This window comes from Oncorhynchus gorbuscha, linkage group LG02 (genome assembly GCF_021184085.1).
Source record: "Oncorhynchus gorbuscha isolate QuinsamMale2020 ecotype Even-year linkage group LG02, OgorEven_v1.0, whole genome shotgun sequence".
NCBI classification, from domain to species: Eukaryota; Metazoa; Chordata; class Actinopteri; order Salmoniformes; family Salmonidae; genus Oncorhynchus; species Oncorhynchus gorbuscha.
The window spans coordinates 110,264,279-110,287,450 of NC_060174.1; the positions used below are offsets into that span (position 1 = coordinate 110,264,279).

Below are 23,172 nucleotides of genomic sequence, written 5' to 3' on the forward strand. Positions count from 1 at the left end.
CGGTGTTCCTCAAGGTTCTGTTTTAGGACCACTATTGTTTTCACTATATATTTTACCTCTTGGGGATGTTATTCGAAAACATAATGTAAACTTTCACTGCTATGCGGATGACACACAGCTGTACATTTCAATGAAACATGGTGAAGCACCAAAATTGCCCTCGCTAGAAGCATGTGTTTCAGACATAAGGAAGTGGATGGCTGCAAACTTTCTACTATTAAACTCGGACAAAACAGAGATGCTTGTTCTAGGTCCCAAGAAACAAAGAGATCTTCTGTTGAATCTGACAATTAATCTTAATGGTTGTACAGTCGTCTCAAATAAAACTGTGAAGGACCTCGGCGTTACTCTGGACCCTGATCTCTCTTTTGAAGAACATATCAAGACCATTTCGAGGACAGCTTTTTTCCATCTACGTAACATTGCAAAAATCAGAAACTTTCTGTCCAAAAATGATGCAGAAAAATTAATCCATGCTTTTGTCACTTCTAGGTTAGACTACTGCAATGCTCTATTTTCCGGCTACCCGGATAAAGCACTAAATAAACTTCAGTTAGTGCTAAATACGGCTGCTAGAATCCTGACTAGAACCAAAAAATTTGATCATATTACTCCAGTGCTAGCCTCTCTACACTGGCTTCCTGTCAAAGCAAGGGCTGATTTCAAGGTTTTACTGCTAACCTACAAAGCATTACATGGGCTTGCTCCTACCTACCTCTCTGATTTGGTCCTTCCGTACATACCTATACGTACGCTACGGTCACAAGACACAGGCCTCCTAATTGTCCCTAGAATTTCTAAGCAAACAGCTGGAGGCAGGGCTTTCTCCTATAGAGCTCCATTTTTATGGAACGGTCTGCCTACCCATGTCAGAGACGCAAACTCGGTCTCAACCTTTAAGTCTTTACTGAAGACTCATCTCTTCAGTGGGTCATATGATTGAGTGTAGTCTGGCCCAGGAGTGGGAAGGTGAACGGAAAGGCTCTGGAGCAACGAACCGCCCTTGCTGTCTCTGCCTGGCCGGTTCCCCTTTTTCCACTGGGATTCTCTGCCTCTAACCCTGTTACGGGGGCTGAGTCACTGGCTTGCTGGGGCTCTCTCGTGCCGTCCCTGGGGGGGGGATGCGTCACCTGGGTGGGTTGATTCACTGTTGTGGTCGGCCTGTCTGGGTTCCCCCCCCCCACCCCTTGGGTTGTACCGTGTCGGAGATCTTTGTGGGCTATACTCGGCCTTGTCTCAGGATGGTAAGTTGGTGGTTGAAGATTTCCCTCTAGTGGTGTGGGGGCTGTGCTTTGGCAAAGTGGGTGTCCTTCTGTAGCTCAGTTGGTAGAGCATGGCGCTTGTAACGCCAGGGTAGTGGGTTCGATCCCCGGGACCACCCATACGTAGAATGTATGCACACATGACTGTAAGTCGCTTTGGATAAAAGCGTCTGCTAAATGGCATATTAGATATTAGATGTTATATCCTTCCTGTTTGGCCCTGTCCGGGGGTGTCCTCGGATGGGGCCACAGTGTCTCCTGACCCCTCCTGTCTCAGCCTCCAGTATTTATGCTGCAGTAGTTTATGTGTCGGGGGGGCTAGGGTCAGTTTGTTTATCTGGAGTACTTCTCCTGTCCTATTCGGTGTCCTGTGTAAATCTAAGTGTGCGTTCTCTAATTCTCTCCTTCTCTCTTTCTTTCTCTCTCTCGGAGGACCTGAGCCCTAGAACCATGCCCCAGGACTACCTGACATGATGACTCCTTGCTGTCCCCAGTCCACCTGGCCATGCTGCTGCTCCAGTTTCAACTGGCCTGGGCCCTAGGACCATGTCCCAGGACTACCTGACATGAGGACTCCTTGCTGTCCCCAGTCCACCTGGCCATGCTCCTGCTCCAGTTTCAACTGTTCTGCCTTACTATTATTCAACCATGCTGGTCATTTATGAACATTTGAACATCTTGGCCACGTTCTGTTATAATCTCCACCTGGCACAGCCAGAAGAGGACTGGCCACCCCACATATGCTCTCTCTAATTCTCTCTTTCTTTCTCTCTCTCGGAGGACCTGAGCCCTAGGACCGTGCCCCAGGACTACCTGACATGATGGCTCCTTGCTGTCCCCAGTCCATCTGACTGTGCTGCTGCTCCAGTTTCAACTGTTCTGCCTTATTATTATTTGACCATGCTGGTCATTTATGAACATTTGAACATCTTGGTCATGTTCTGTTATAATCTCTACCCGGCACAGCCAGAAGAGGACTGGCCACCCCACATAGCCCGGTTCCTCTCTAGGTTTCTTCCTAGGTTTTGGCCTTTCTAGGGAGTTTTTCCTAGCCACCGTGCTTTTACACCTGCATTGTTTGCTGTTTGGGGTTTTAGGCTGGGTTTCTGTACAGCACTTTGAGATATCAGCTGATGTACGAAGGGCTATATAAATAAATTTGATTTGATTTGATTTGATATAGCCTCCACACTGACTCTGTACCGTAATACCCTGTATATAGCCTCCACATTGACTCTGTACCGTAATACCCTGTATATAGTCTCCACATTGACTCTGTACCGTAACACCATGTATATAGTCTCCACATTGACTCTGTACCATAATACCCTGTATATAGCCTCCACATTGACTCTGTACCGTAATACCCTGTAAATAGTCTCCACATTGACTCTGTACCGTAATACCCTGTATATAGCCTCCACATTGACTCTGTACCGTAATACCCTGTATATAGCCTCCACATTGACTCTGTACTGTAATACCCTGTATATAGTCTCCACATTGACTCTGTACCGTAATACCCTGTATATAGCCTCCACATTGACTCTGTACCGTAATACCCTGTAAATAGTCTCCACACTGACTCTGTACCGTAACACCATGTATATAGTCTCCACATTGACTCTGTACCATAATACCCTGTATATAGCCTCCACATTGACTCTGTACCGTAATACCCTGTATATAGCCTCCACATTGACTCTGTACCGTAATACCCTGTATATAGCCTCCACATTGACTCTGTACCGTAATACCCTGTATATAGCCTCCACATTGACTCTGTACTGTAATACCCTGTATATAGTCTCCACATTGACTCTGTACCGTAATACCCTGTATATAGCCTCCACATTGACTCTGTACCGTAATACCCTGTAAATAGTCTCCACACTGACTCTGTACCGTAACACCATGTATATAGTCTCCACACTGACTCTGTACCGTAACACCATGTATATAGTCTCCACATTGACTCTGTACCATAATACCCTGTATATAGCCTCCACACTGACTCTGTACCGTAATACCCTGTATATAGCCTCCACACTGACTCTGTACCGTAATACCCTGTATATAGCCTCCACATTGACTCTGTACCGTAATACCCTGTATATAGCCTCCACATTGACTCTGTACCGTAACACCATGTATATAGTCTCCACATTGACTCTGTACCATAATACCCTGTATATAGCCTCCACACTGACTCTGTACCGTAACACCATGTATATAGTCTCCACATTGACTCTGTACCATAATACCCTGTATATAGCCTCCACACTGACTCTGTACCGTAATACCCTGTATATAGCCTCCACATTGACTCTGTACCGTAATACCCTGTATATAGCCTCCACATTGTTATTTTATTGTGTTATTTTTAATTTAATTTTTAACTTGAGTTTATTTAGTAAATATTTTCTTAACTCTATTTATTGTACTGTATTTTTGGATTTAATTCGATTTGAAATGTGCTTTTGCTAATGTGTTACTTTTAGCTTCAAAATATTGAGACTTATCTACCCTTTTTTTTACATTAGACTTGATTGTCATGGTATTGGACCAATGGTATTTGAGAAACAAAATAAACCACCTCTGATCCTGCTCACATTACTGTCATACTGCTATACTGCCTTTATCCAGCAGGGGCAGCTCTTCTCCTATATATACCGCAGATGGAAACATGCTTAACCATATCAACTTTTAAGAAACGTTCATTTTTTATGTTCTATAAAGAAATAATATTAGTATTAATGTTATTATGTGCTATATTAGACTAATCTTTCATGAGTTAATAGCAATGTGACTGACAATAACACCTGAAACAATAATTCATTGCATTAGACAACTATTGTTTCAACCTCTGCTCTGCATAACACAGGCAAACCTGAAGTTGGCAATGTAATTCCACCTATTCTTGGAGCCTAGTGTTTTTTATATTTTTGATATATATAATTTCTGAAGATCCTGTATATGGTAACTGCAATTACCAAGAAAGTTCACCAAAGACTCCGCATGTGTGTGTCTCCAGACAGTAAATCTAACAAGTGAAAAAGAAACCTTCCTGTGTCATGTATCAGTTTGTTTGACCGTTGTTACTCTCAAGCCTAGTGTGTCAACTTTTATTTCCTGGGAGGGAACTTCATTCATGGTCAAGACACATAGCAACACATACCAACGTAGAACATGAAACATTCTGAAGGAAGTGTTCTGTGCTCTCAGCAGAAGTGAACTGTGATAACCCTTCTGCCACAGCACCCTCTCTCTTGACCTGGGTTTGGACCCGAACCCTGTTTTGTCACAGTCGTGTACGGGCTCGTGGCATTTCTCCACAGACCCTGTCCTTCTCCAAATGGTCTGGAATTATAGTGTTCAGTTCAGGGTGGCGAACTCAGAAACTGGACCACCAGTTATCTCTCCAGATTTACAATGGTCGGTCGACAACTTATTTTGATGATGGCTAGAGCCGAGAGCTTGACCATAGTCCGGCTCAAAGGGACAAGCTGGCGATACTCTTCCAGGGTGATGGCCAGGTTGGAGTGAGGGGAATTGGGATATTTCCTCTTTTTATAATCTTGTAGAGTGGTATCCCTAACTCTCGGGCCACCTCAACTACGCTCCTCCCCACCGCCAGCTCCTCAAGGACAGCATCAGTCTGCTCAGGTATGTAGTGGTGCCATTTCCTGGGCTCTTGATTACCCTTACCATCCATTTCCTGGAATCTTGACTACCCTTACCATCCATTTCCTGGAATCTTGACTACCCTTACCATCCATTTCCTGGAATCTTGACTACCCTTAGCATCCATTTCCTGGGCTCTTCACTATCCTTACCATCCATTTCCTGGGCTCTTGATTACCCTTACCATCCATTTCCTGGGCTCTTGACTACCCTTACCATCCATTTCCTGGAATCTTGACTACTCTTACCATCCATTTCCTTGGCTCTTGACTACCCTTACCATCCATTTCCTGGGCTCTTGACTACCCTAACCATCCATTTCCTGGAATCTTGATTACCCTTACAAGTCATTTCCTGGGCTCTTGACTACCCTAACCATCCATTTCCTGGAATCTTGATTACCCTTACAAGTCATTTCCTGGGCTCTTGATTACCCTTACCATCCATTTCCTGGGCTCTTGATTACCCTTACCATCCATTTCCTGGGCTCTTGACTACCCTTACCATCCATTTCCTGGAATCTTGACTACCCTTACCATCCATTTCCTTGGCTCTTGACTACCCTTACCATCCATTTCCTGGGCTCTTGACTACCCTAACCATCCATTTCCTGGAATCTTGATTACCCTTACAAGTCATTTCCTGGGCTCTTGACTACCCTAACCATCCATTTCCTGGAATCTTGATTACCCTTACAAGTCATTTCCTGGGCTCTTGATTACCCTTACCATCCATTTCCTGGGCTCTTGATTACCCTTACCATCCATTTCCTGGGCTCTTGATTACCCTTACCATCCATTTCCTGGGCTCTTGATTACCCTTTCCAGCCATTTCATGGCTCGGAGCCTGCAGTGAGGGTCTCCAGTCCGGAGCCTCCAGCAACGGTCCCCACCCCGGGGCCTCCAGCAACGGTCCCCAGTCCGGGGCCTCCAGCGACGGTCCCCAGTCCGGGGCCTCCAGCGACGGTCCCCAGTCCGGGGACTCCAGCAACGGTCCCCAGTCCGGGGCCTCCAGCAACGGTCCCCAGTCCGGGGCCTCCAGCAACGGTCCCCAGTCTGGGGCCTCCAGCAACGGTCCCCACCGCGGGGCCTCCAGCAACGGTCCCCAGTCCGGGGCCTCCAGCGATGGTCCCCAGTCCGGGGCCTCCAGCAACGGTCCCCAGTCCGGGGCCTCCAGCAACGGTCCCCAGTCCGGAGCCTCCAGCAACGGTCCCCACCCCGGGGCCTGCTACGAGGGTCCCCAGTCCTGGGCCTCCAGCGATGGTCCCCACCTCGGGGCCTGCTACGAGGGTCTCCAGTCCGGGGCCTCCAGCGATGGGCCCCACCCCGGGGCCTGCTACGAGGGTCCCCAGTCCTGGGCCTCCAGCGATGGTCCCCAGGCTCTCCAGTCCGGGGCCTCCAGCGATGGTCCCCACCCCGGGGCCTGCTACGAGGGTCCCCAGTCCTGCAGTGAGGATCCCAGGTCCGGGGCCTGCAGCGAGGATTCCCAGTCCGCCTTGGCCATAGAGAGGCTTTTATTCTCTATTTTGGTTAGGCCAGGGTGTGACTAGGGTGGGCATTTTAGTTTCTTTATTTCTATGTTTTCTGTTTCTATGTTTTGGCTGGGTATGGTTCTCAATCAGGGACTCATACTTAGGCAGCCTGTTTTTCCACCTTAGTTGTGGGTAGATGTCTGTGTTAGTGGGTAGATGTCTGTGTTAGTGGGTAGATATCTGTGTTAGTGGCCTGTATAGCCCTAATCAGCTTCATGTTAGATTAGGCAGCCTGTTTTTCCACCTTAGTTGTGGGTAGATGTCTGTGTTAGTGGGTAGATGTCTGTGTTAGTGGCCTGTATAGCCGTAATCAGCTTCACGGTTGTGTTTGTCTTTTCTTGTTTTTGTTGGCGACATTGTAAATAAAAAGAAATGTACGCCAACCACTCTGCACCTTGGTCCCTGACGACGTTCGTGACAACCCCATAATATTGACCCTGAGATGAAACTCCTCCCAGTCAGTAGAAAGGCCTTTTTATTTTACCAGGCAAGTCAGTTATGAACAAATTCTTATTTTCAATGACAGCCTAGGAACAGTGGGTTAACTGCCTGCTCAGGGGCAGAATGACAGATTTGTACCTTGTCAGCTCGGGGAGCTGGGACCTTCCGGTTACTAGTCCAACGCTCTAACCACTAGGCTACCCTGCCGCCCCTTACTTAGAAATACAAGCATTTCACTACACCCGCAATAACATCTGCTAATGAATGTGACAAATACTGGAGGTATTTTATTTTTGGGCTCTAAGATAAGGCCAAGTGCACGTAACACTGAGTGCAGTGAGCACATGTTAGGGATTCACACAGGGCCCAGAGCATAGTGATTCACACAGAGCTCAGAGCATAGTGATTCACACAGAGCTCAGAGCATGGTGATTCACACAGAGCTCAGAGCATAGTGATTCACACAGAGCTCAGACCATAGTGATTCACACAGAGCTCAGAGCATAGTGATTCACACAGAGCTCAGAGCATAGTGATTCACACAGTGCCCAGAGCATAGTGATTCACACAGGGCCCAGAGCATAGTGATTCACACAGAGCTCAGAGCATGGTGATTCACACAGAGCTCAGAGCATGGTGATTCACACAGAGCTCAGAGCATGGTGATTCACACAGAGCTCACAGCATAGTGATTCACACAGAGCTCAGAGCATAGTGATTCACACAGGGCCCAGAGCATGGTGATTCACGCAGAGCTCAGAGCATGGTGATTCACACAGAGCTCAGAGCATGGTGATTCACAGAGCTCAGGGCATGGTGATTCACACAGAGCTCAGAGCATGGTGATTCACACAGAGCTCAGAGCATGGTGATTCACACAGAGCTCAGAGCAATGTGATTCACACAGAGCTCAGAGCATGGTGATTCACACAGAGCTCAGAGTATAGTATTTCACACAGGGCCCAGAGTATAGTGTTTCACACAGGGCCCAGAGCATAGTGATTCACAAAGGGCCCAAAGCATTGTGATTCACAGAGGGCCCAAAGCATAGTGATTCACACAGGGCCCAGAGCATAGTGATTCACAGAGGTCCCAAAGCATAGTGATTCACAGAGGTCCCAAAGCATAGTGATTCACACAGGGTTCAGAGCATAGTGATTCACACAGGGTTCAGAGCATAGTGATTCACACAGGGCCCAGAGCATAGTGATTCACACAGGGCCCAGAGCATAGTGATTCACAAAGGGCCCAAAGCATAGTGATTCACACAGGGCCCAAAGCATAGTGATTCACACAGGGCCCAAAGCATAGTGATTCACAGAGGTCCCAAAGCATAGTGATTCACAGAGGTCCCAAAGCATAGTGATTAACACAGGGTTCAGAGCATAGTGATTCACACAGGGCTCAGAGCATAGTGATTCACACAGGGTTCAGAGCATAGTGATTCACACAGGGCTCAGATCATAGTGATTCACACAGGGCCCAAAGCATAGTGATTCACACAGGGCCCAACGCATAGTGATTCACACAGGGCCCAAAGCATAGTGATTCACACAGGGCCCAGAGCATAGTGATTCACACAGGGCCCAGAGCATAGTGATTCACAGAGGTCCCAGAGCATAGTGATTCACACAGGGCCCAGAGCATAGTGATTCACACAGGGCCCAGAGCATAGTGATTCACAGAGGTCCCAGAGGAAAGTAATTTACACAGGGCCCAGAGCATAGTGATTCACACAGGGCCCAGAGCATAGTGATTCACACAGGGCCCAGAGCATAGTGATTCACAGAGGTCCCAGAGGAAAGTGATTTACACAGGGCCCAGAGCATAGTGATTCACACAGGGCCCAGAGCATAGTGATTCACACAGGGCCCAGAGCATAGTGATTCACAGAGGTCCCAGAGGAAAGTGATTTACACAGGGCCCAGAGCATAGTGATTCACACAGGGCCCAGAGCATAGTGATTCACACAGGGCCCAGAGCATAGTGATTCACACAGGGCCCAGAGCATAGTGATTCACACAGGGCCCAGAGCATAGTGATTTACACAGGGCCCAGAGCATAGTGATTCACACAGGGCCCAGAGCATAGTGATTCACACAGGGCCCAGAGCATAGTGATTCACAGAGGTCCCAGAGGAAAGTGATTTACACAGGGCCCAGAGCATGGTGATTCACAGAGGTCCCAGAGGAAAGTGATTTACACAGGGCCCAGAGCATGGTGATTCACAGAGGTCCCAGAGCATAGTGATTCACAGAGGTCCCAGAGGAAAGTGATTTACACAGGGCCCAGAGCATAGTGATTCACAGAGGTCCCAGAGCATAGTGATTCACACAGGGCCCAGAGCATAGTGATTCACAGAGGTCCCAGAGGAAAGTGATTTACACAGGGCCCAGAGCATAGTGATTCACAGAGGTCCCAGAGCATAGTGATTCACACAGGGCCCAAAGCATAGTGATTTACAGAGGTCCCAGAGCATAGTGATTTACAGAGGTCCCAGAGCATAGTGTTTTACACAGGGCCCAGAGCATAGTGATTTACACAGGGCCCAGGGCATAGTGATTTACACAGGGCCCAGGGCATAGTGATTCACACAGGGCCCAGAGCATAGTGATTCACACAGGGCCCAGAGCATAGTGATTTACACAGGGCCCAGGGCATAGTGATTTACACAGGGCCCAGGGCATAGTGATTCACACAGGGCCCAGAGCATAGTGATTTACACAGGGCCCAGGGCATAGTGATTTACACAGGGCCCAGGGCATAGTGATTTACACAGGGCCCAGAGCATAGTGATTTACACAGGGCCCAGAGCATAGTGATTTACACAGGTCCCAGAGCATAGTGATTTACACAGGTCCCAGAGCATAGTGATTTACACAGGGCCCAGAGCATAGTGATTCACACAGGTCCCAGAGCATAGTGATTTACACAGGTCCCAGAGCATAGTGATTTACACAGGGCCCAGAGCATAGTGATTCACACAGGTCCCAGAGCATAGTGATTCACACAGGGCCCAGAGCATAGTGATTCACACAGGGCCCAGAGCATAGTGATTTACACAGGGCCCAGAGCATAGTGATTCACACAGGGCCCAGAGCATAGTGATTCACACAGGGCCCAGAGCATAGTGATTCACAGAGGTCCCAGAGGAAAGTAATTTACACAGGGCCCAGAGCATAGTGATTCACACAGGGCCCAGAGCATAGTGATTCACACAGGGCCCAGAGCATAGTGATTCACAGAGGTCCCAGAGGAAAGTGATTTACACAGGGCCCAGAGCATAGTGATTCACACAGGGCCCAGAGCATAGTGATTCACACAGGGCCCAGAGCATAGTGATTCACACAGGGCCCAGAGCATAGTGATTCACACAGGGCCCAGAGCATAGTGATTTACACAGGGCCCAGAGCATAGTGATTCACACAGGGCCCAGAGCATAGTGATTCACACAGGGCCCAGAGCATAGTGATTCACAGAGGTCCCAGAGGAAAGTGATTTACACAGGGCCCAGAGCATAGTGATTCACACAGGGCCCAGAGCATAGTGATTCACACAGGGCCCAGAGCATAGTGATTCACAGAGGTCCCAGAGGAAAGTGATTTACACAGGGCCCAGAGCATAGTGATTCACACAGGGCCCAGAGCATAGTGATTCACACAGGGCCCAGAGCATAGTGATTCACACAGGGCCCAGAGCATAGTGATTCACACAGGGCCCAGAGCATAGTGATTTACACAGGGCCCAGAGCATAGTGATTCACACAGGGCCCAGAGCATAGTGATTCACACAGGGCCCAGAGCATAGTGATTCACAGAGGTCCCAGAGGAAAGTGATTTACACAGGGCCCAGAGCATGGTGATTCACAGAGGTCCCAGAGGAAAGTGATTTACACAGGGCCCAGAGCATGGTGATTCACAGAGGTCCCAGAGCATAGTGATTCACAGAGGTCCCAGAGGAAAGTGATTTACACAGGGCCCAGAGCATAGTGATTCACAGAGGTCCCAGAGCATAGTGATTCACACAGGGCCCAGAGCATAGTGATTCACAGAGGTCCCAGAGGAAAGTGATTTACACAGGGCCCAGAGCATAGTGATTCACAGAGGTCCCAGAGCATAGTGATTCACACAGGGCCCAAAGCATAGTGATTTACAGAGGTCCCAGAGCATAGTGATTTACACAGGGCCCAGAGCATAGTGATTCACACAGGTCCCAGAGCATAGTGATTCACACAGGGCCCAGAGCATAGTGATTCACACAGGGCCCAGAGCATAGTGATTTACACAGGTCCCAGAGCATAGTGATTTACACAGGGCCCAGAGCATAGTGATTCACACAGGGCCCAGAGCATAGTGATTTACACAGGGCCCAGAGCATAGTGATTTACACAGGGCCCAGAGCATAGTGATTCACACAGGGCCCAGAGCATAGTGATTCACACAGGGCCCAGAGCATAGTGATTCACACAGGGCCCAGAGCATAGTGATTCACACAGGGCCCAGAGCATAGTGATTTACACAGGGCCCAGGGCATAGTGATTTACACAGGGCCCAGAGCATAGTGATTCACACAGGGCCCAGAGCATAGTGATTCACACAGGGCCCAGAGCATAGTGATTCACACAGGGCCCAGAGCATAGTGATTCACACAGGGCCCAGAGCATAGTGATTCACACAGGGCCCAGAGCATAGTGATTTACACAGGGCCCAGGGCATAGTGATTTACACAGGGCCCAGAGCATAGTGATTCACACAGGGCCCAGAGCATAGTGATTCACACAGGGCCCAGAGCATAGTGATTCACACAGGGCCCAGAGCATAGTGATTCACACAGGGCCCAGAGCATAGTGATTCACACAGGGCCCAGAGCATAGTGATTTACACAGGGCCCAGAGCATAGTGATTTACACAGGGCCCAGAGCATAGTGATTCACACAGGGCCCAGAGCATAGTGATTCACACAGGGCCCAGAGCATAGTGATTCACAGAGGGCCCAGAGCATAGTGATTCACAGAGGGCCCAGAGGAAAGTGATTTACACAGGGCCCAGAGCATAGTGATTCACACAGGGCCCAGAGCATAGTGATTCACAGAGGGCCCAGAGCATAGTGATTTACACAGGGCCCAGAGCATAGTGATTCACACAGGTCCCAGAGCATAGTGATTCACACAGGGCCCAGAGCATAGTGATTTACACAGGTCCCAGAGCATAGTGATTTACACAGGGCCCAGAGCATAGTGATTCACACAGGGCCCAGAGCATAGTGATTTACACAGGGCCCAGAGCATAGTGATTTACACAGGGCCCAGAGCATAGTGATTCACACAGGGCCCAGAGCATAGTGATTCACACAGGGCCCAGAGCATAGTGATTCACACAGGGCCCAGAGCATAGTGATTCACACAGGGCCCAGAGCATAGTGATTTACACAGGGCCCAGGGCATAGTGATTTACACAGGGCCCAGAGCATAGTGATTCACACAAGGCCCAGAGCATAGTGATTCACACAGGGCCCAGAGCATAGTGATTCACACAGGGCCCAGAGCATAGTGATTCACACAGGGCCCAGAGCATAGTGATTCACACAGGGCCCAGAGCATAGTGATTTACACAGGGCCCAGGGCATAGTGATTTACACAGGGCCCAGAGCATAGTGATTCACACAGGGCCCAGAGCATAGTGATTCACACAGGGCCCAGAGCATAGTGATTCACACAGGGCCCAGAGCATAGTGATTCACACAGGGCCCAGAGCATAGTGATTCACACAGGGCCCAGAGCATAGTGATTTACACAGGGCCCAGAGCATAGTGATTTACACAGGGCCCAGAGCATAGTGATTCACACAGGGCCCAGAGCATAGTGATTCACACAGGGCCCAGAGCATAGTGATTCACAGAGGGCCCAGAGCATAGTGATTCACAGAGGGCCCAGAGGAAAGTGATTTACACAGGGCCCAGAGCATAGTGATTCACACAGGGCCCAGAGCATTGATTCACAGGGGCCCAGAGCATAGTGATTCACACAGGGCCCAGAGCATAGTGATTCACACAGGGCCCAGAGCATAGTGATTCACACAGGGCCCAGAGCATAGTGATTCCCAGAGCATAGTGATTCACAGAGGGCCCAGAGGAAAGTGATTTACACAGGGCCCAGAGCATAGTGATTCACACAGGGCCCAGAGCATAGTGATTCACAGAGGGCCCAGAGCATAGTGATTTACACAGGGCCCAGAGCATAGTGATTCACACAGGTCCCAGAGCATAGTGATTCACACAGGGCCCAGAGCATAGTGATTCACAGAGGGCCCAGAGCATAGTGATTTACACAGGGCCCAGAGCATAGTGATTCACAGAGGGCCCAGAGCATAGTGATTTACACAGGGCCCAGAGCATAGTGATTCACACAGGGCCCAGAGCATAGTGATTCACAGGGCCCAGAGTGATAGAATTGTTCTGTATCCATATGGCCGAGAGGTTTTCCTGCTCAGGGGTAAATACTGGCCATCTTGGGATGTTGTAAGATTCAGTGATTGTAGTGGACTGTAAGCTACTTGTATTAGAGGAGCCATAATGGCAGCCGGTCACAGTGATTGTAGTGGACTGTAAGCTACTTGTATTAGAGGAGCCGTAATGGCAGCCGGTCACAGTGATTGTAGTGGACTGTAAGCTACTTGTATTAGAGGAGCCGTAATGGCAGCCGGTCACAGTGATTGTAGTGGACTGTAAGCTACTTGTATTAGAGGAGCCGTAATGGCAGCCGGTCACAGTGATTGTAGTGGACTGTAAGCTACTTGTATTAGAGGAGCCGTAATGGCAGCCGGTCACAGTGATTGTAGTGGACTGTAAGCTACTTGTATTAGAGGAGCCGTAATGGCAGCCGGTCACAGTGATTGTAGTGGACTGTAAGCTACTTGTATTAGAGGAGCCGTAATGGCAGCCGGTCACAGTGATTGTAGTGGACTGTAAGCTACTTGTATTAGAGGAGCCGTAATGGCAGCCGGTCACAGTGATTGTAGTGGACTGTAAGCTACTTGTATTAGAGGAGCCGTAATGGCAGCCGGTCACAGTGATTGTAGTGGACTGTAAGCTACTTGTATTAGAGGAGCCGTAATGGCAGCCGGTCACAGTGATTGTAGTGGACTGTAAGCTACTTGTATTAGAGGAGCCGTAATGGCAGCCGGTCACAGTGATTGTAGTGGACTGTAAGCTACTTGTATTAGAGGAGCCGTAATGGCAGCCGGTCACAGTGATTGTAGTGGACTGTAAGCTACTTGTATTAGAGGAGCCGTAATGGCAGCCGGTCACAGTGATTGTAGTGGACTGTAAGCTACTTGTATTAGAGGAGCCGTAATGGCAGCCGGTCACAGTGATTGTAGTGGACTGTAAGCTACTTGTATTAGAGGAGCCGTAATGGCAGCCGGTCACAGTGATTGTAGTGGACTGTAAGCTACTTGTATTAGAGGAGCCGTAATGGCAGCCGGTCACAGTGATTGTAGTGGACTGTAAGCTACTTGTATTAGAGGAGCCGTAATGGCAGCCGGTCACAGTGATTGTAGTGGACTGTAAGCTACTTGTATTAGAGGAGCCGTAATGGCAGCCGGTCACAGTGATTGTAGTGGACTGTAAGCTACTTGTATTAGAGGAGCCATAATGGCAGCTGGTCACAGAGCCGGTATTGTTGGTTAACAACCAGATGATGTTCTTTACAATCTCCCGTGACGCAGCCATGACATCTCAACATGAATGTGCCTCTCACGAGCTTCCTAGCGTGTGTCTCCCTCCCCGAGGCACGAGGCGATACCAGAGCTGCTGCTCCTGGGTCACATGTTCCCCTGCAGCAAGGCATTCCTCCCTACCGGGTGTGTGTGTGTCTTTGTGTGTGTGTGTGTGCTTGCGAGAAGAGAAGAGCAGAGAGGAGAGGAGAGAAGAAAGGGAACTCCTATTTAAAACAAAATTTAGAACCAAACACACCGTTTCCTTCTAAACATATGATTAAACTACGGGGGGAACAGTACCTCAAACTGGCATGACCAACCAACGACTTCCCCTGTTTTCCACCGTCGGGATGCAGAACCCCGGGAAGGAACATCTGTACAAGGTAACCTCATATTTATATTTTCAACGTATTTATTAAGTTATTATGATAAGATAGATATTTTGAATTAAATGTCTTGTGATTTAGGCCTATAGTGGAGAATGATGGGTGATGTTGTGCTCTGACAATTTCTACTGATTTCTAATAGAGGATGATGATAATGATGTGGGTCTGCTTGTGTTCTGTGTTCCAGGTGTTGGTGATCGGGGACTTGGGTGTGGGGAAGACCTCCATCATTAAGCGGTATGTCCATCAGACTTACTCCACCAACTACCGAGCCACCATCGGCGTGGATTTCGCCCTGAAGGTCCTGAACTGGGACTCTGAGACGGTCCGGCTACAACTTTGGGACATAGCCGGTAGGATAGACTGCTCCTTATCCGGTAGGATAGACTGCTCCTTATCCGGTAGGATAGACTGCTCCTTATCCGGTAGGATAGACTGCTCCTTATCCGGTAGGATAGACTGCCCCTTAGCCGGTAGGATAGACTGCTCCTTATCCGGTAGGATAGACTGCTCCTTATCCGGTAGGATAGACTGCTCCTTATCCGGTAGGATAGACTGCTCCTTATCCGGTAAGATAGACTGCTCCTTATCCGGTAGGATAGACTGCTCCTTATCCGGTAAGATAGACTGCTCCTTAGCCGGTAGGATAGACTGCTCCTTATCCGGTAGGTTGGTGGATGAGGAATACTGGTCTGGGGCTGTTTTTCATGGTAGGCACCTTAGTTCCAGGGAAGAGAAATCTTAACTCTATAGCATACAATGGCATTCTAGATGATTCTGTGCTTCCAACTTTGTGGCCATTTCCTGTTTTTGCATGACAATCCCCCTGTGCACAAAGGTCCGTACAGAAAAGGTTTGTCGAGATCGGCGTGGAAGAACTTGACTGTCCTGCAGTCCTGACCTCAACCCCATTGAACACCTTTGGGATTAATTGGGACACCGACTGAGAGCCAGGCCTAATCGCCCAACATCAGTGCCCAACAACACCTCTTTTGGCTGAATGGAAGAAAAGTCCTCGCAGCAATGTACCAACATGTAGTGGAAAGCCTTCCCAGAAGAGAGGAGGCTGTTATAGCAGCAATGTACCAACATCTAGTGGAAAGCCTTCCCAGAAGAGTGGAGGCTGTTATTGCAGCAGAGGGGGGGACCAACTCCTTGTTAATGCCCATGATTTTGGAATGAGATGTTCAACGGGCAGGTGTCCACACACGTTGTATTGAGAACAAGAAGAGAGCCTAGGCTGCGTTTCAGCCAAGTACAATATGGAATGTGGAGTTGCAGCATCTTAAAATGTAACATGTGTTCATCACTCCTGTTGGTTATAAAGCTGTGGTTCCATCAGAGTTCATGGATCAGAGTTGAAAAGTTAATGGATCAGGGTTGAAGAGTTCAACAACTATCTCTGTTGGAGAAACTCTGTATTTGATGTAGCGTATGACTTTCCTCTCCTCTCTCTCTCTCTCTCTCTCTCTCTCTCTCTCTCTCTCTCTCTCTCTCTCTCTCTCTCTCTCTCTCTCTCTCTCTCTCTCTCTGTCTCTCTCTCTCTGTCTCTCTCTCTCTGTCTCTCTCTCTCTCTCTCTCTCTCTCTCTCTCTCTCTCTCTCTCTCTCTCTCTCTCTCTGTCTCTCTGTCTCTCTCCCTCTCTCTCCCTCTCTCTCACGGTTCATCTATCTCGTGGAGGTATTGGTGGGATCATGTGAGCCCATGTGAGGGAGGTTTAAGGGCAAGTCACAGTAGAACCATTGTAAACACACACACACACACACACACACACACACACACACACACACACACACACACACACACACACACACACACACACACACACACACACACACACACACACACACACACACACACACACACACACACACACACACACACACACACACACACACACACACACACACACACACACACAGTAATTGTCTCACTTCCTACCTGTCTGCCGATAACTACAGCCTTGGCTGTCTGTTCATGAACAATACAATATTACTATATCAACTTTTTATCCCATCAAAACTCCTGTGACACTAATGACAATACAAGAAGAAAAGGTTTGTCACAACAGACAGAGGACAGAAGACATACACACAGACAGCCAAACAGACAGACAGACAGAAGACATACATACATCCAGACAGACAGACAGACAGACAGACAGACAGACAGACAGACAGACAGACAGACAGACAGACAGACAGACAGACAGACAGACAGACAGACAGCCAAACAGACAGACAGACAGAAGACATACACACAGTCAGCCAAACAGACAGACAGAAGACATACATACATCCAGACAGACAGACAGACAGACAGACAGACAGACAGACAGACAGACAGACAGACAGACAGACAGACAGACAGACAGACAGACAGACAGACAGACAGACAGACAGACAGACAGACAGACAGACAGATATATACTCTCCTCATCAGGCACACAGACAGACAGACAGGCAGACAGACAGACAAGCAGACAGACAGACAGGCACACAGCAGGCAGACAGACAGACAGACAGACAGACAGGCACACAGGCAGACAGACAGACAGATAGACAGGCACACAGGCAGGCAGACAGACATATAGACAGGCACACAGGCAGACAGATAGACAGGCAGGCAGACAGATAGACAGGCACACAAATATATAGACATGCACACAGGCAGGCAGGCAGGCAGGCAGGCAGACAGACAGACAGACAGACAGACAGACAGACAGACAGACAGACAGACAGACAGACAGACAGACAGACAGACAGACAGACAGACAGACAGACAGACAGACAGACAGAAGACATACACACAGACAGCCAAACAGACAGACAGACAGAAGAAATACAGACAGACAGACAGATAGATACTCTCCTCATCAGGCACACAGACAGACAGACAGACAGGCACACAGCAGGCAGACAGACAGACAGACAGACAGACAGACAGACAGACAGACAGACAGACAGACAGACAGACAGACAGGCAGGCAGACAGACAGACAGACAGACAGACAGACAGACAGACAGACAGACAGACAGACAGACAGACAGACAGACAGACAGACAGACAGACAGACAGACAGACAGATAGACAGGCACACAAATATATAGACAGGCACACAGGCAGACAGATAGACAGGCAGGCAGACAGATAGACAGGCACACAAATATATAGACATGCACACAGGCAGGCAGGCAGGCAGGCAGGCAGGCAGGCAGGCAGGCAGGCAGGCAGGCAGGCAGGCAGGCAGGCTGGCAGACAGACAGACAGACAGACAGACAGACAGACAGACAGACAGACAGACAGACAGACAGACAGACAGACAGACAGACAGACAGACAGACAGACAGATAGATAGATAGATAGATAGATAGATAGATAGATAGATAGATAGATAGACAGGCACACAGGCAGACAGACAGGCAGACAGACAGGCAGACAGGCAGACAGGCAGACAGACAGGCACAGAGGCAGACAGGCAGGCAGACAGGCACACAGGCAGACAGGCAGACAGATAGACAGGTACTCTCTTTTGAGTCAGTTATGACAGCTGTTTTTTTTACACAACAACCAGGGCCTGAAATACAACCTCTGTTCCATTTCCTCTTCTCCACCTCTATCGTTGTTCCATTTCCTCTTCTCCACCTCTATCGTTGTTCCATTTCCTCTTCTCCACCTCTATCGTTGTTCCATTTCCTCTTCTCCACCTCTATCGTTGTTCCATTTCCTCTTCTCCACCTCTATCGTTGTTCCATTTCCTCTTCTCCACCTCTATCGCTGTTCCATTTCCTCTTCTCCACCTCTATCGTTGTTCCATTTCCTCTTCTCCACCTCTATCGTTGTTCCATTTCCTCTTCTCCACCTCTATCGTTGTTCCATTTCCTCTTCTCCTCCTCTATCGTTGTTCCATTTCCTCTTCTCCACCTCTATCGCTGTTCCATTTCCTCTTCTCCACCTCTATCGTTGTTCCATTTCCTCTTCTCCACCTCTATCGTTGTTCCATTTCCTCTTCTCCACCTCTATCGTTGTTCCATTTCCTCTTCTCCACCTCTATCGTTGTTCCATTTCCTCTTCTCCACCTCTATCGCTGTTCCATTTCCTCTTCTCCTCCTCTATCGTTGTTCCATTTCCTCTTCTCCACCTCTATCGCTGTTCCATTTCCTCTTCTCCACCTCTATCGTTGTTCCATTTCCTCTTCTCCACCTCTATCGTTGTTCCATTTCCTCTTCTCCACCTCTATCGTTGTTCCATTTCCTCTTCTCCACCTCTATCGTTGTTCCATTTCCTCTTCTCCACCCTGATATCTAATGTAACTAACCCACATTATTCATCTGCATTTTACTATTATCACTTTATATTAAAATGTTATTTGTTTTGTTTGAAAATAGGACAAAATAGAGTACAGTAACCTACATTGCCACCCTGTTTGTGTGTGTGTGTGTGTGTGTGTGTGTGTGTGTGTGTGTGTGTGTGTGTGTGTGTGTGTGTGTGTGTGTGTGTGTGTGTGTGTGTGTGTGTGTGTGTGTGTGTGTGTGTGTGTGTGTGTGTGTGTGTGTGTGTGTGTGTGTGTGACTAAACTCAGAGAGTTGACTCTAAACTCAGAGAGTTGACTCTAAACACAGAGAGTTGACTAATCTCAGAGAGTTGACTAATCTCAGAGAGTTGACTCTAAACTCAGAGAGTTGACTAAACACAGAGAGTTGACTCTAATCTCAGAGAGTTGACTCTAATCTCAGAGAGTTGACTCTAATCTCAGAGAGTTGACTCTAAACTCAGAGAGTTGACTCTAAACTCAGAGAGTTGACTCTAATCTCAGAGAGTTGACTCTAATCTCAGAGAGTTGACTAAACACAGAGAGTTGACTCTAATCTCAGAGAGTTGACTCTAAACTCAGAGAGTTGACTCTAAACTCAGAGAGTTGACTAAACACAGAGAGTTGACTCTAAACACAGAGAGTTGACTCTAAACCCAGAGAGTTGACTAAACACAGAGAGTTGACTCTAAAATCAGAGAGTTGACTCTAAACTCAGAGAGTTGACACTAAACTCAGAGAGTTGACACTAAACTCAGAGAGTTGACTCTAAACTCAGAGAGTTGATTAAACACAGAGAGTTGACTCCGAACACAGAGAGTTGACTCTAAACTCAGAGAGTTGATTAAACACAGAGAGTTGACTCTAAACTCAGAGAGTTGACTCTAAACTCAGAGTTGACTCTAATCTCAGAGAGTTGACTCTAAACTCAGAGAGTTGACTCTAAACTCAGAGAGTTGACTCTAAACACAGAGAGTTGACTCTAAACACAGAGAGTTGACTCTAAACACAGAGAGTTGACTCTAAACTTAGAGAGTTGACTCTAAACTCAGAGAGTTGACTAAACACAGAGAGTTGACTCTAATCTCAGAGAGTTGACTCTAATCTCAGAGAGTTGACTCTAAACTCAGAGAGTTGACTCTAAACTCAGAGAGTTGACTCTAAACTCAGAGAGTTGACTCTAAACACAGAGAGTTGACTCTAAACACAGAGAGTTGACTCTAAACTCAGAGAGTTGACTCTAAACTCAGAGAGTTGACTAAACACAGAGAGTTGACTCTAATCTCAGAGAGTTGACTCTAATCTCAGAGAGTTGACTCTAAACTCAGAGAGTTGACTCTAAACTCAGAGTTGACTCTAAACTCAGAGATTTGACTCTAATCTCAGAGAGTTGACTCTAATCTCAGAGAGTTGACTCTAAACTCAGAGAGTTGACTCTAAACTCAGAGAGTTGACTCTAAACTCAGAGAGTTGACTAAACACAGAGAGTTGACTCTAAACTCAGAGAGTTGATTAAACACAGAGAGTTGACTAAACACAGAGAGTTGACTCTAAACTCAGAGAGTTGACTAAACACAGAGAGTTGACTCTAAACTCAGAGAGTTGACTCAGAGAGTTGACTCTTCACCCTGATAAATCCGACCCCAACTCTATCCTCCTGATTCCTGCTTACAAGCAAAAATTAAAGCAGGAAGCACCAGTGACTCGGTCTATAAAAAAGTGGTCAGATGAAGCAGATGCTAAACTACAGGACTGTTTTGCAGCACAGACTGGAATATGTTCCGAGATTCTTCCGATGGCATTGAGGAGCACACCACATCAGTCACTGGCTTTATCAATAAGTGCATCGAGGACGTCGTCCCCACAGTGACTGTGCGTACATACCCCAATCAGAAGCCATGGATTACAGGCAACATTTGCACTGAGCTGGGAAGGGGAGTCCGGGAAGTCAGGCGCAGGAGAGTGAACTTGGTATAAACTGAGCAGTTTAATGAATATACAAAAACTCAGAAAATCAAAATCTACTAAATAAAATAGGAGGCATGCAAAACCCGTCGCCTTGCGACTTCTGGACTTAAATGTAAATGTAAATGTAAATAACACCAATACATACAACAAACAACCACAGACAAGGACAATGGGGGAAACAGAGGGTTAAATACACGACATGTAATTGATGAGCTTGGAACCAGGTGTGATGGTAGACAAGACAAAACCAATGAAAAATAAAACATGGATCAGCGATGGCTAGAAGGTCGGTCACGTCGACCGCCCGAACAAGGAGAGGGACCGAATTCGGTGGAAGTCTTGACATAGAGCTGCCGCTTTCAAGGTGCGGGAAGCTTATAAGAAATCCTGCTGTGCTCTGCGACGAACCATCAAACAGGCAAAGTGTCAATACAGTAGACCACACTAGACTACACCAGACCACACTACACCAGACCATACTAGACTACCCCAGACCAGACTAGACTACACTAGACCACACCAGACTACACTAGACCACACTAGACTAAACTGGACAGAACAGACCAGACAGACCAGACTAGACAGACCAGACAGGCCATACTAGACCAGACTAGACAGACCCGACTAGACAAACCAGACAGACCAGACAAGACCACACCAGACATAAATAGACTACCCCAGACCAGACTAGACTACCCCAGACCAGACTAGTCTACACTAGACCACACCAGACTACACCAGACCACACTAGACTACACCAGACATAAATAGACTACCCCAGACCAGACTAGACTACCCCAGACCAGACTAGTCTACACTAGACTATACTAGACTACACCAGACCAGGCTAGACTACACCAGACCACACTAGACTACACCAGACCAGGCTAGACTACACCAGACCAGGCTAGACTACACCAGACCAGGCTAGACTACACCAGACCATACTGGACTACACCAGACCAGCCTAGACCAGACTAGACAGACCAGACAGACCAGACAGACCAGACTAGACAGACCAGACTTGACAGACCAGACAGAACAGACCAGACTAGACAGACCAGACTAGACTACAATTGACAGACCAGACAGATCTGATTAGATTACACCAAAACAGACAGACCACACTAGACTATACTAGACCACACTAGACTACACCAGACCAGACTAGTCTACACTAGACCACCCTAGACTATACTAGACCACACTAGACTACATCAGACCAGACTAGACTAGCCCAGACTACACCAGACCAGGCTAGTCTACACTAGACCACCCTAGACTACACCAGACCAGACTAGCCCAGACTACACCAGACTAGACAGACCAGACAGGCCATACTAGACATAAATAGACTACACCAGACCAGACTAGCCCAGACTACACCAGACTAGACAGACCAGACAGGCCATACTAGACATAAATAAACTACACCAGACCAGACTAGACTACACCAGACCAGGCTAGACTACACTAGATCAGACTAGACCAGACTCAGACCTGCAGAATATGCTGCTTCACTGGGCCTAGCCTATGTAATGACTGGGAATGTGAAGACTGTTGTTAACTCACTCTGGAATGGGTCTGTTCTAGATGGAATGTGGAGACTGTTAACTCACTCTGGAATGGGTCTGTTCTAGATGGAATGTGGAGACTGTTAACTGTCTCTGGAATGGGTCTGTTCAAGATGGAATGTGGAGACTGTTAACTGTCTCTGGAATGGGTCTGTTCTAGATGGAATGTGGAGACTATTAACTGTCTCTGGAATGGGTCTGTTCTAGATGGAATGTGGAGACTGTTAACTGTCTCTGGAATGGGTCTGTTGAAGATGGAATGTGGAGACTGTTAACTGTCTCTGGAATGGGTCTGTTGAA

The 23,172-nt window shown here is 47.9% G+C and overlaps 2 protein-coding genes across 6 annotated transcripts in view; one reads left to right on the plus strand and one right to left on the minus strand.

The window, feature by feature from the left end:
- LOC124015538 (cell adhesion molecule 2-like) overlaps positions 1–23,172 on the minus strand; it is a 946,327-nt gene that overhangs the window by 439,251 nt on the left and 483,904 nt on the right. The gene's annotated exons all lie outside the window — the stretch shown is intronic.
- Positions 14,731–23,172, plus strand: part of LOC124015563 (ras-related protein Rab-38-like) — a 28,029-nt gene continuing 19,587 nt past the window's right edge. The window contains exons 1-2 of one of the 2 annotated variants that reach the window (XM_046330870.1): positions 14,731–15,016; positions 15,207–15,396. In XM_046330870.1, the coding sequence (XP_046186826.1) occupies positions 14,945–15,016; positions 15,207–15,396 (262 nt within the window). In that variant the 5' untranslated portion in view covers positions 14,731–14,944. The remainder of the gene's footprint in view (positions 15,017–15,206; positions 15,397–23,172) is intronic. The other variant, XM_046330880.1, reaches the window with a different exon arrangement.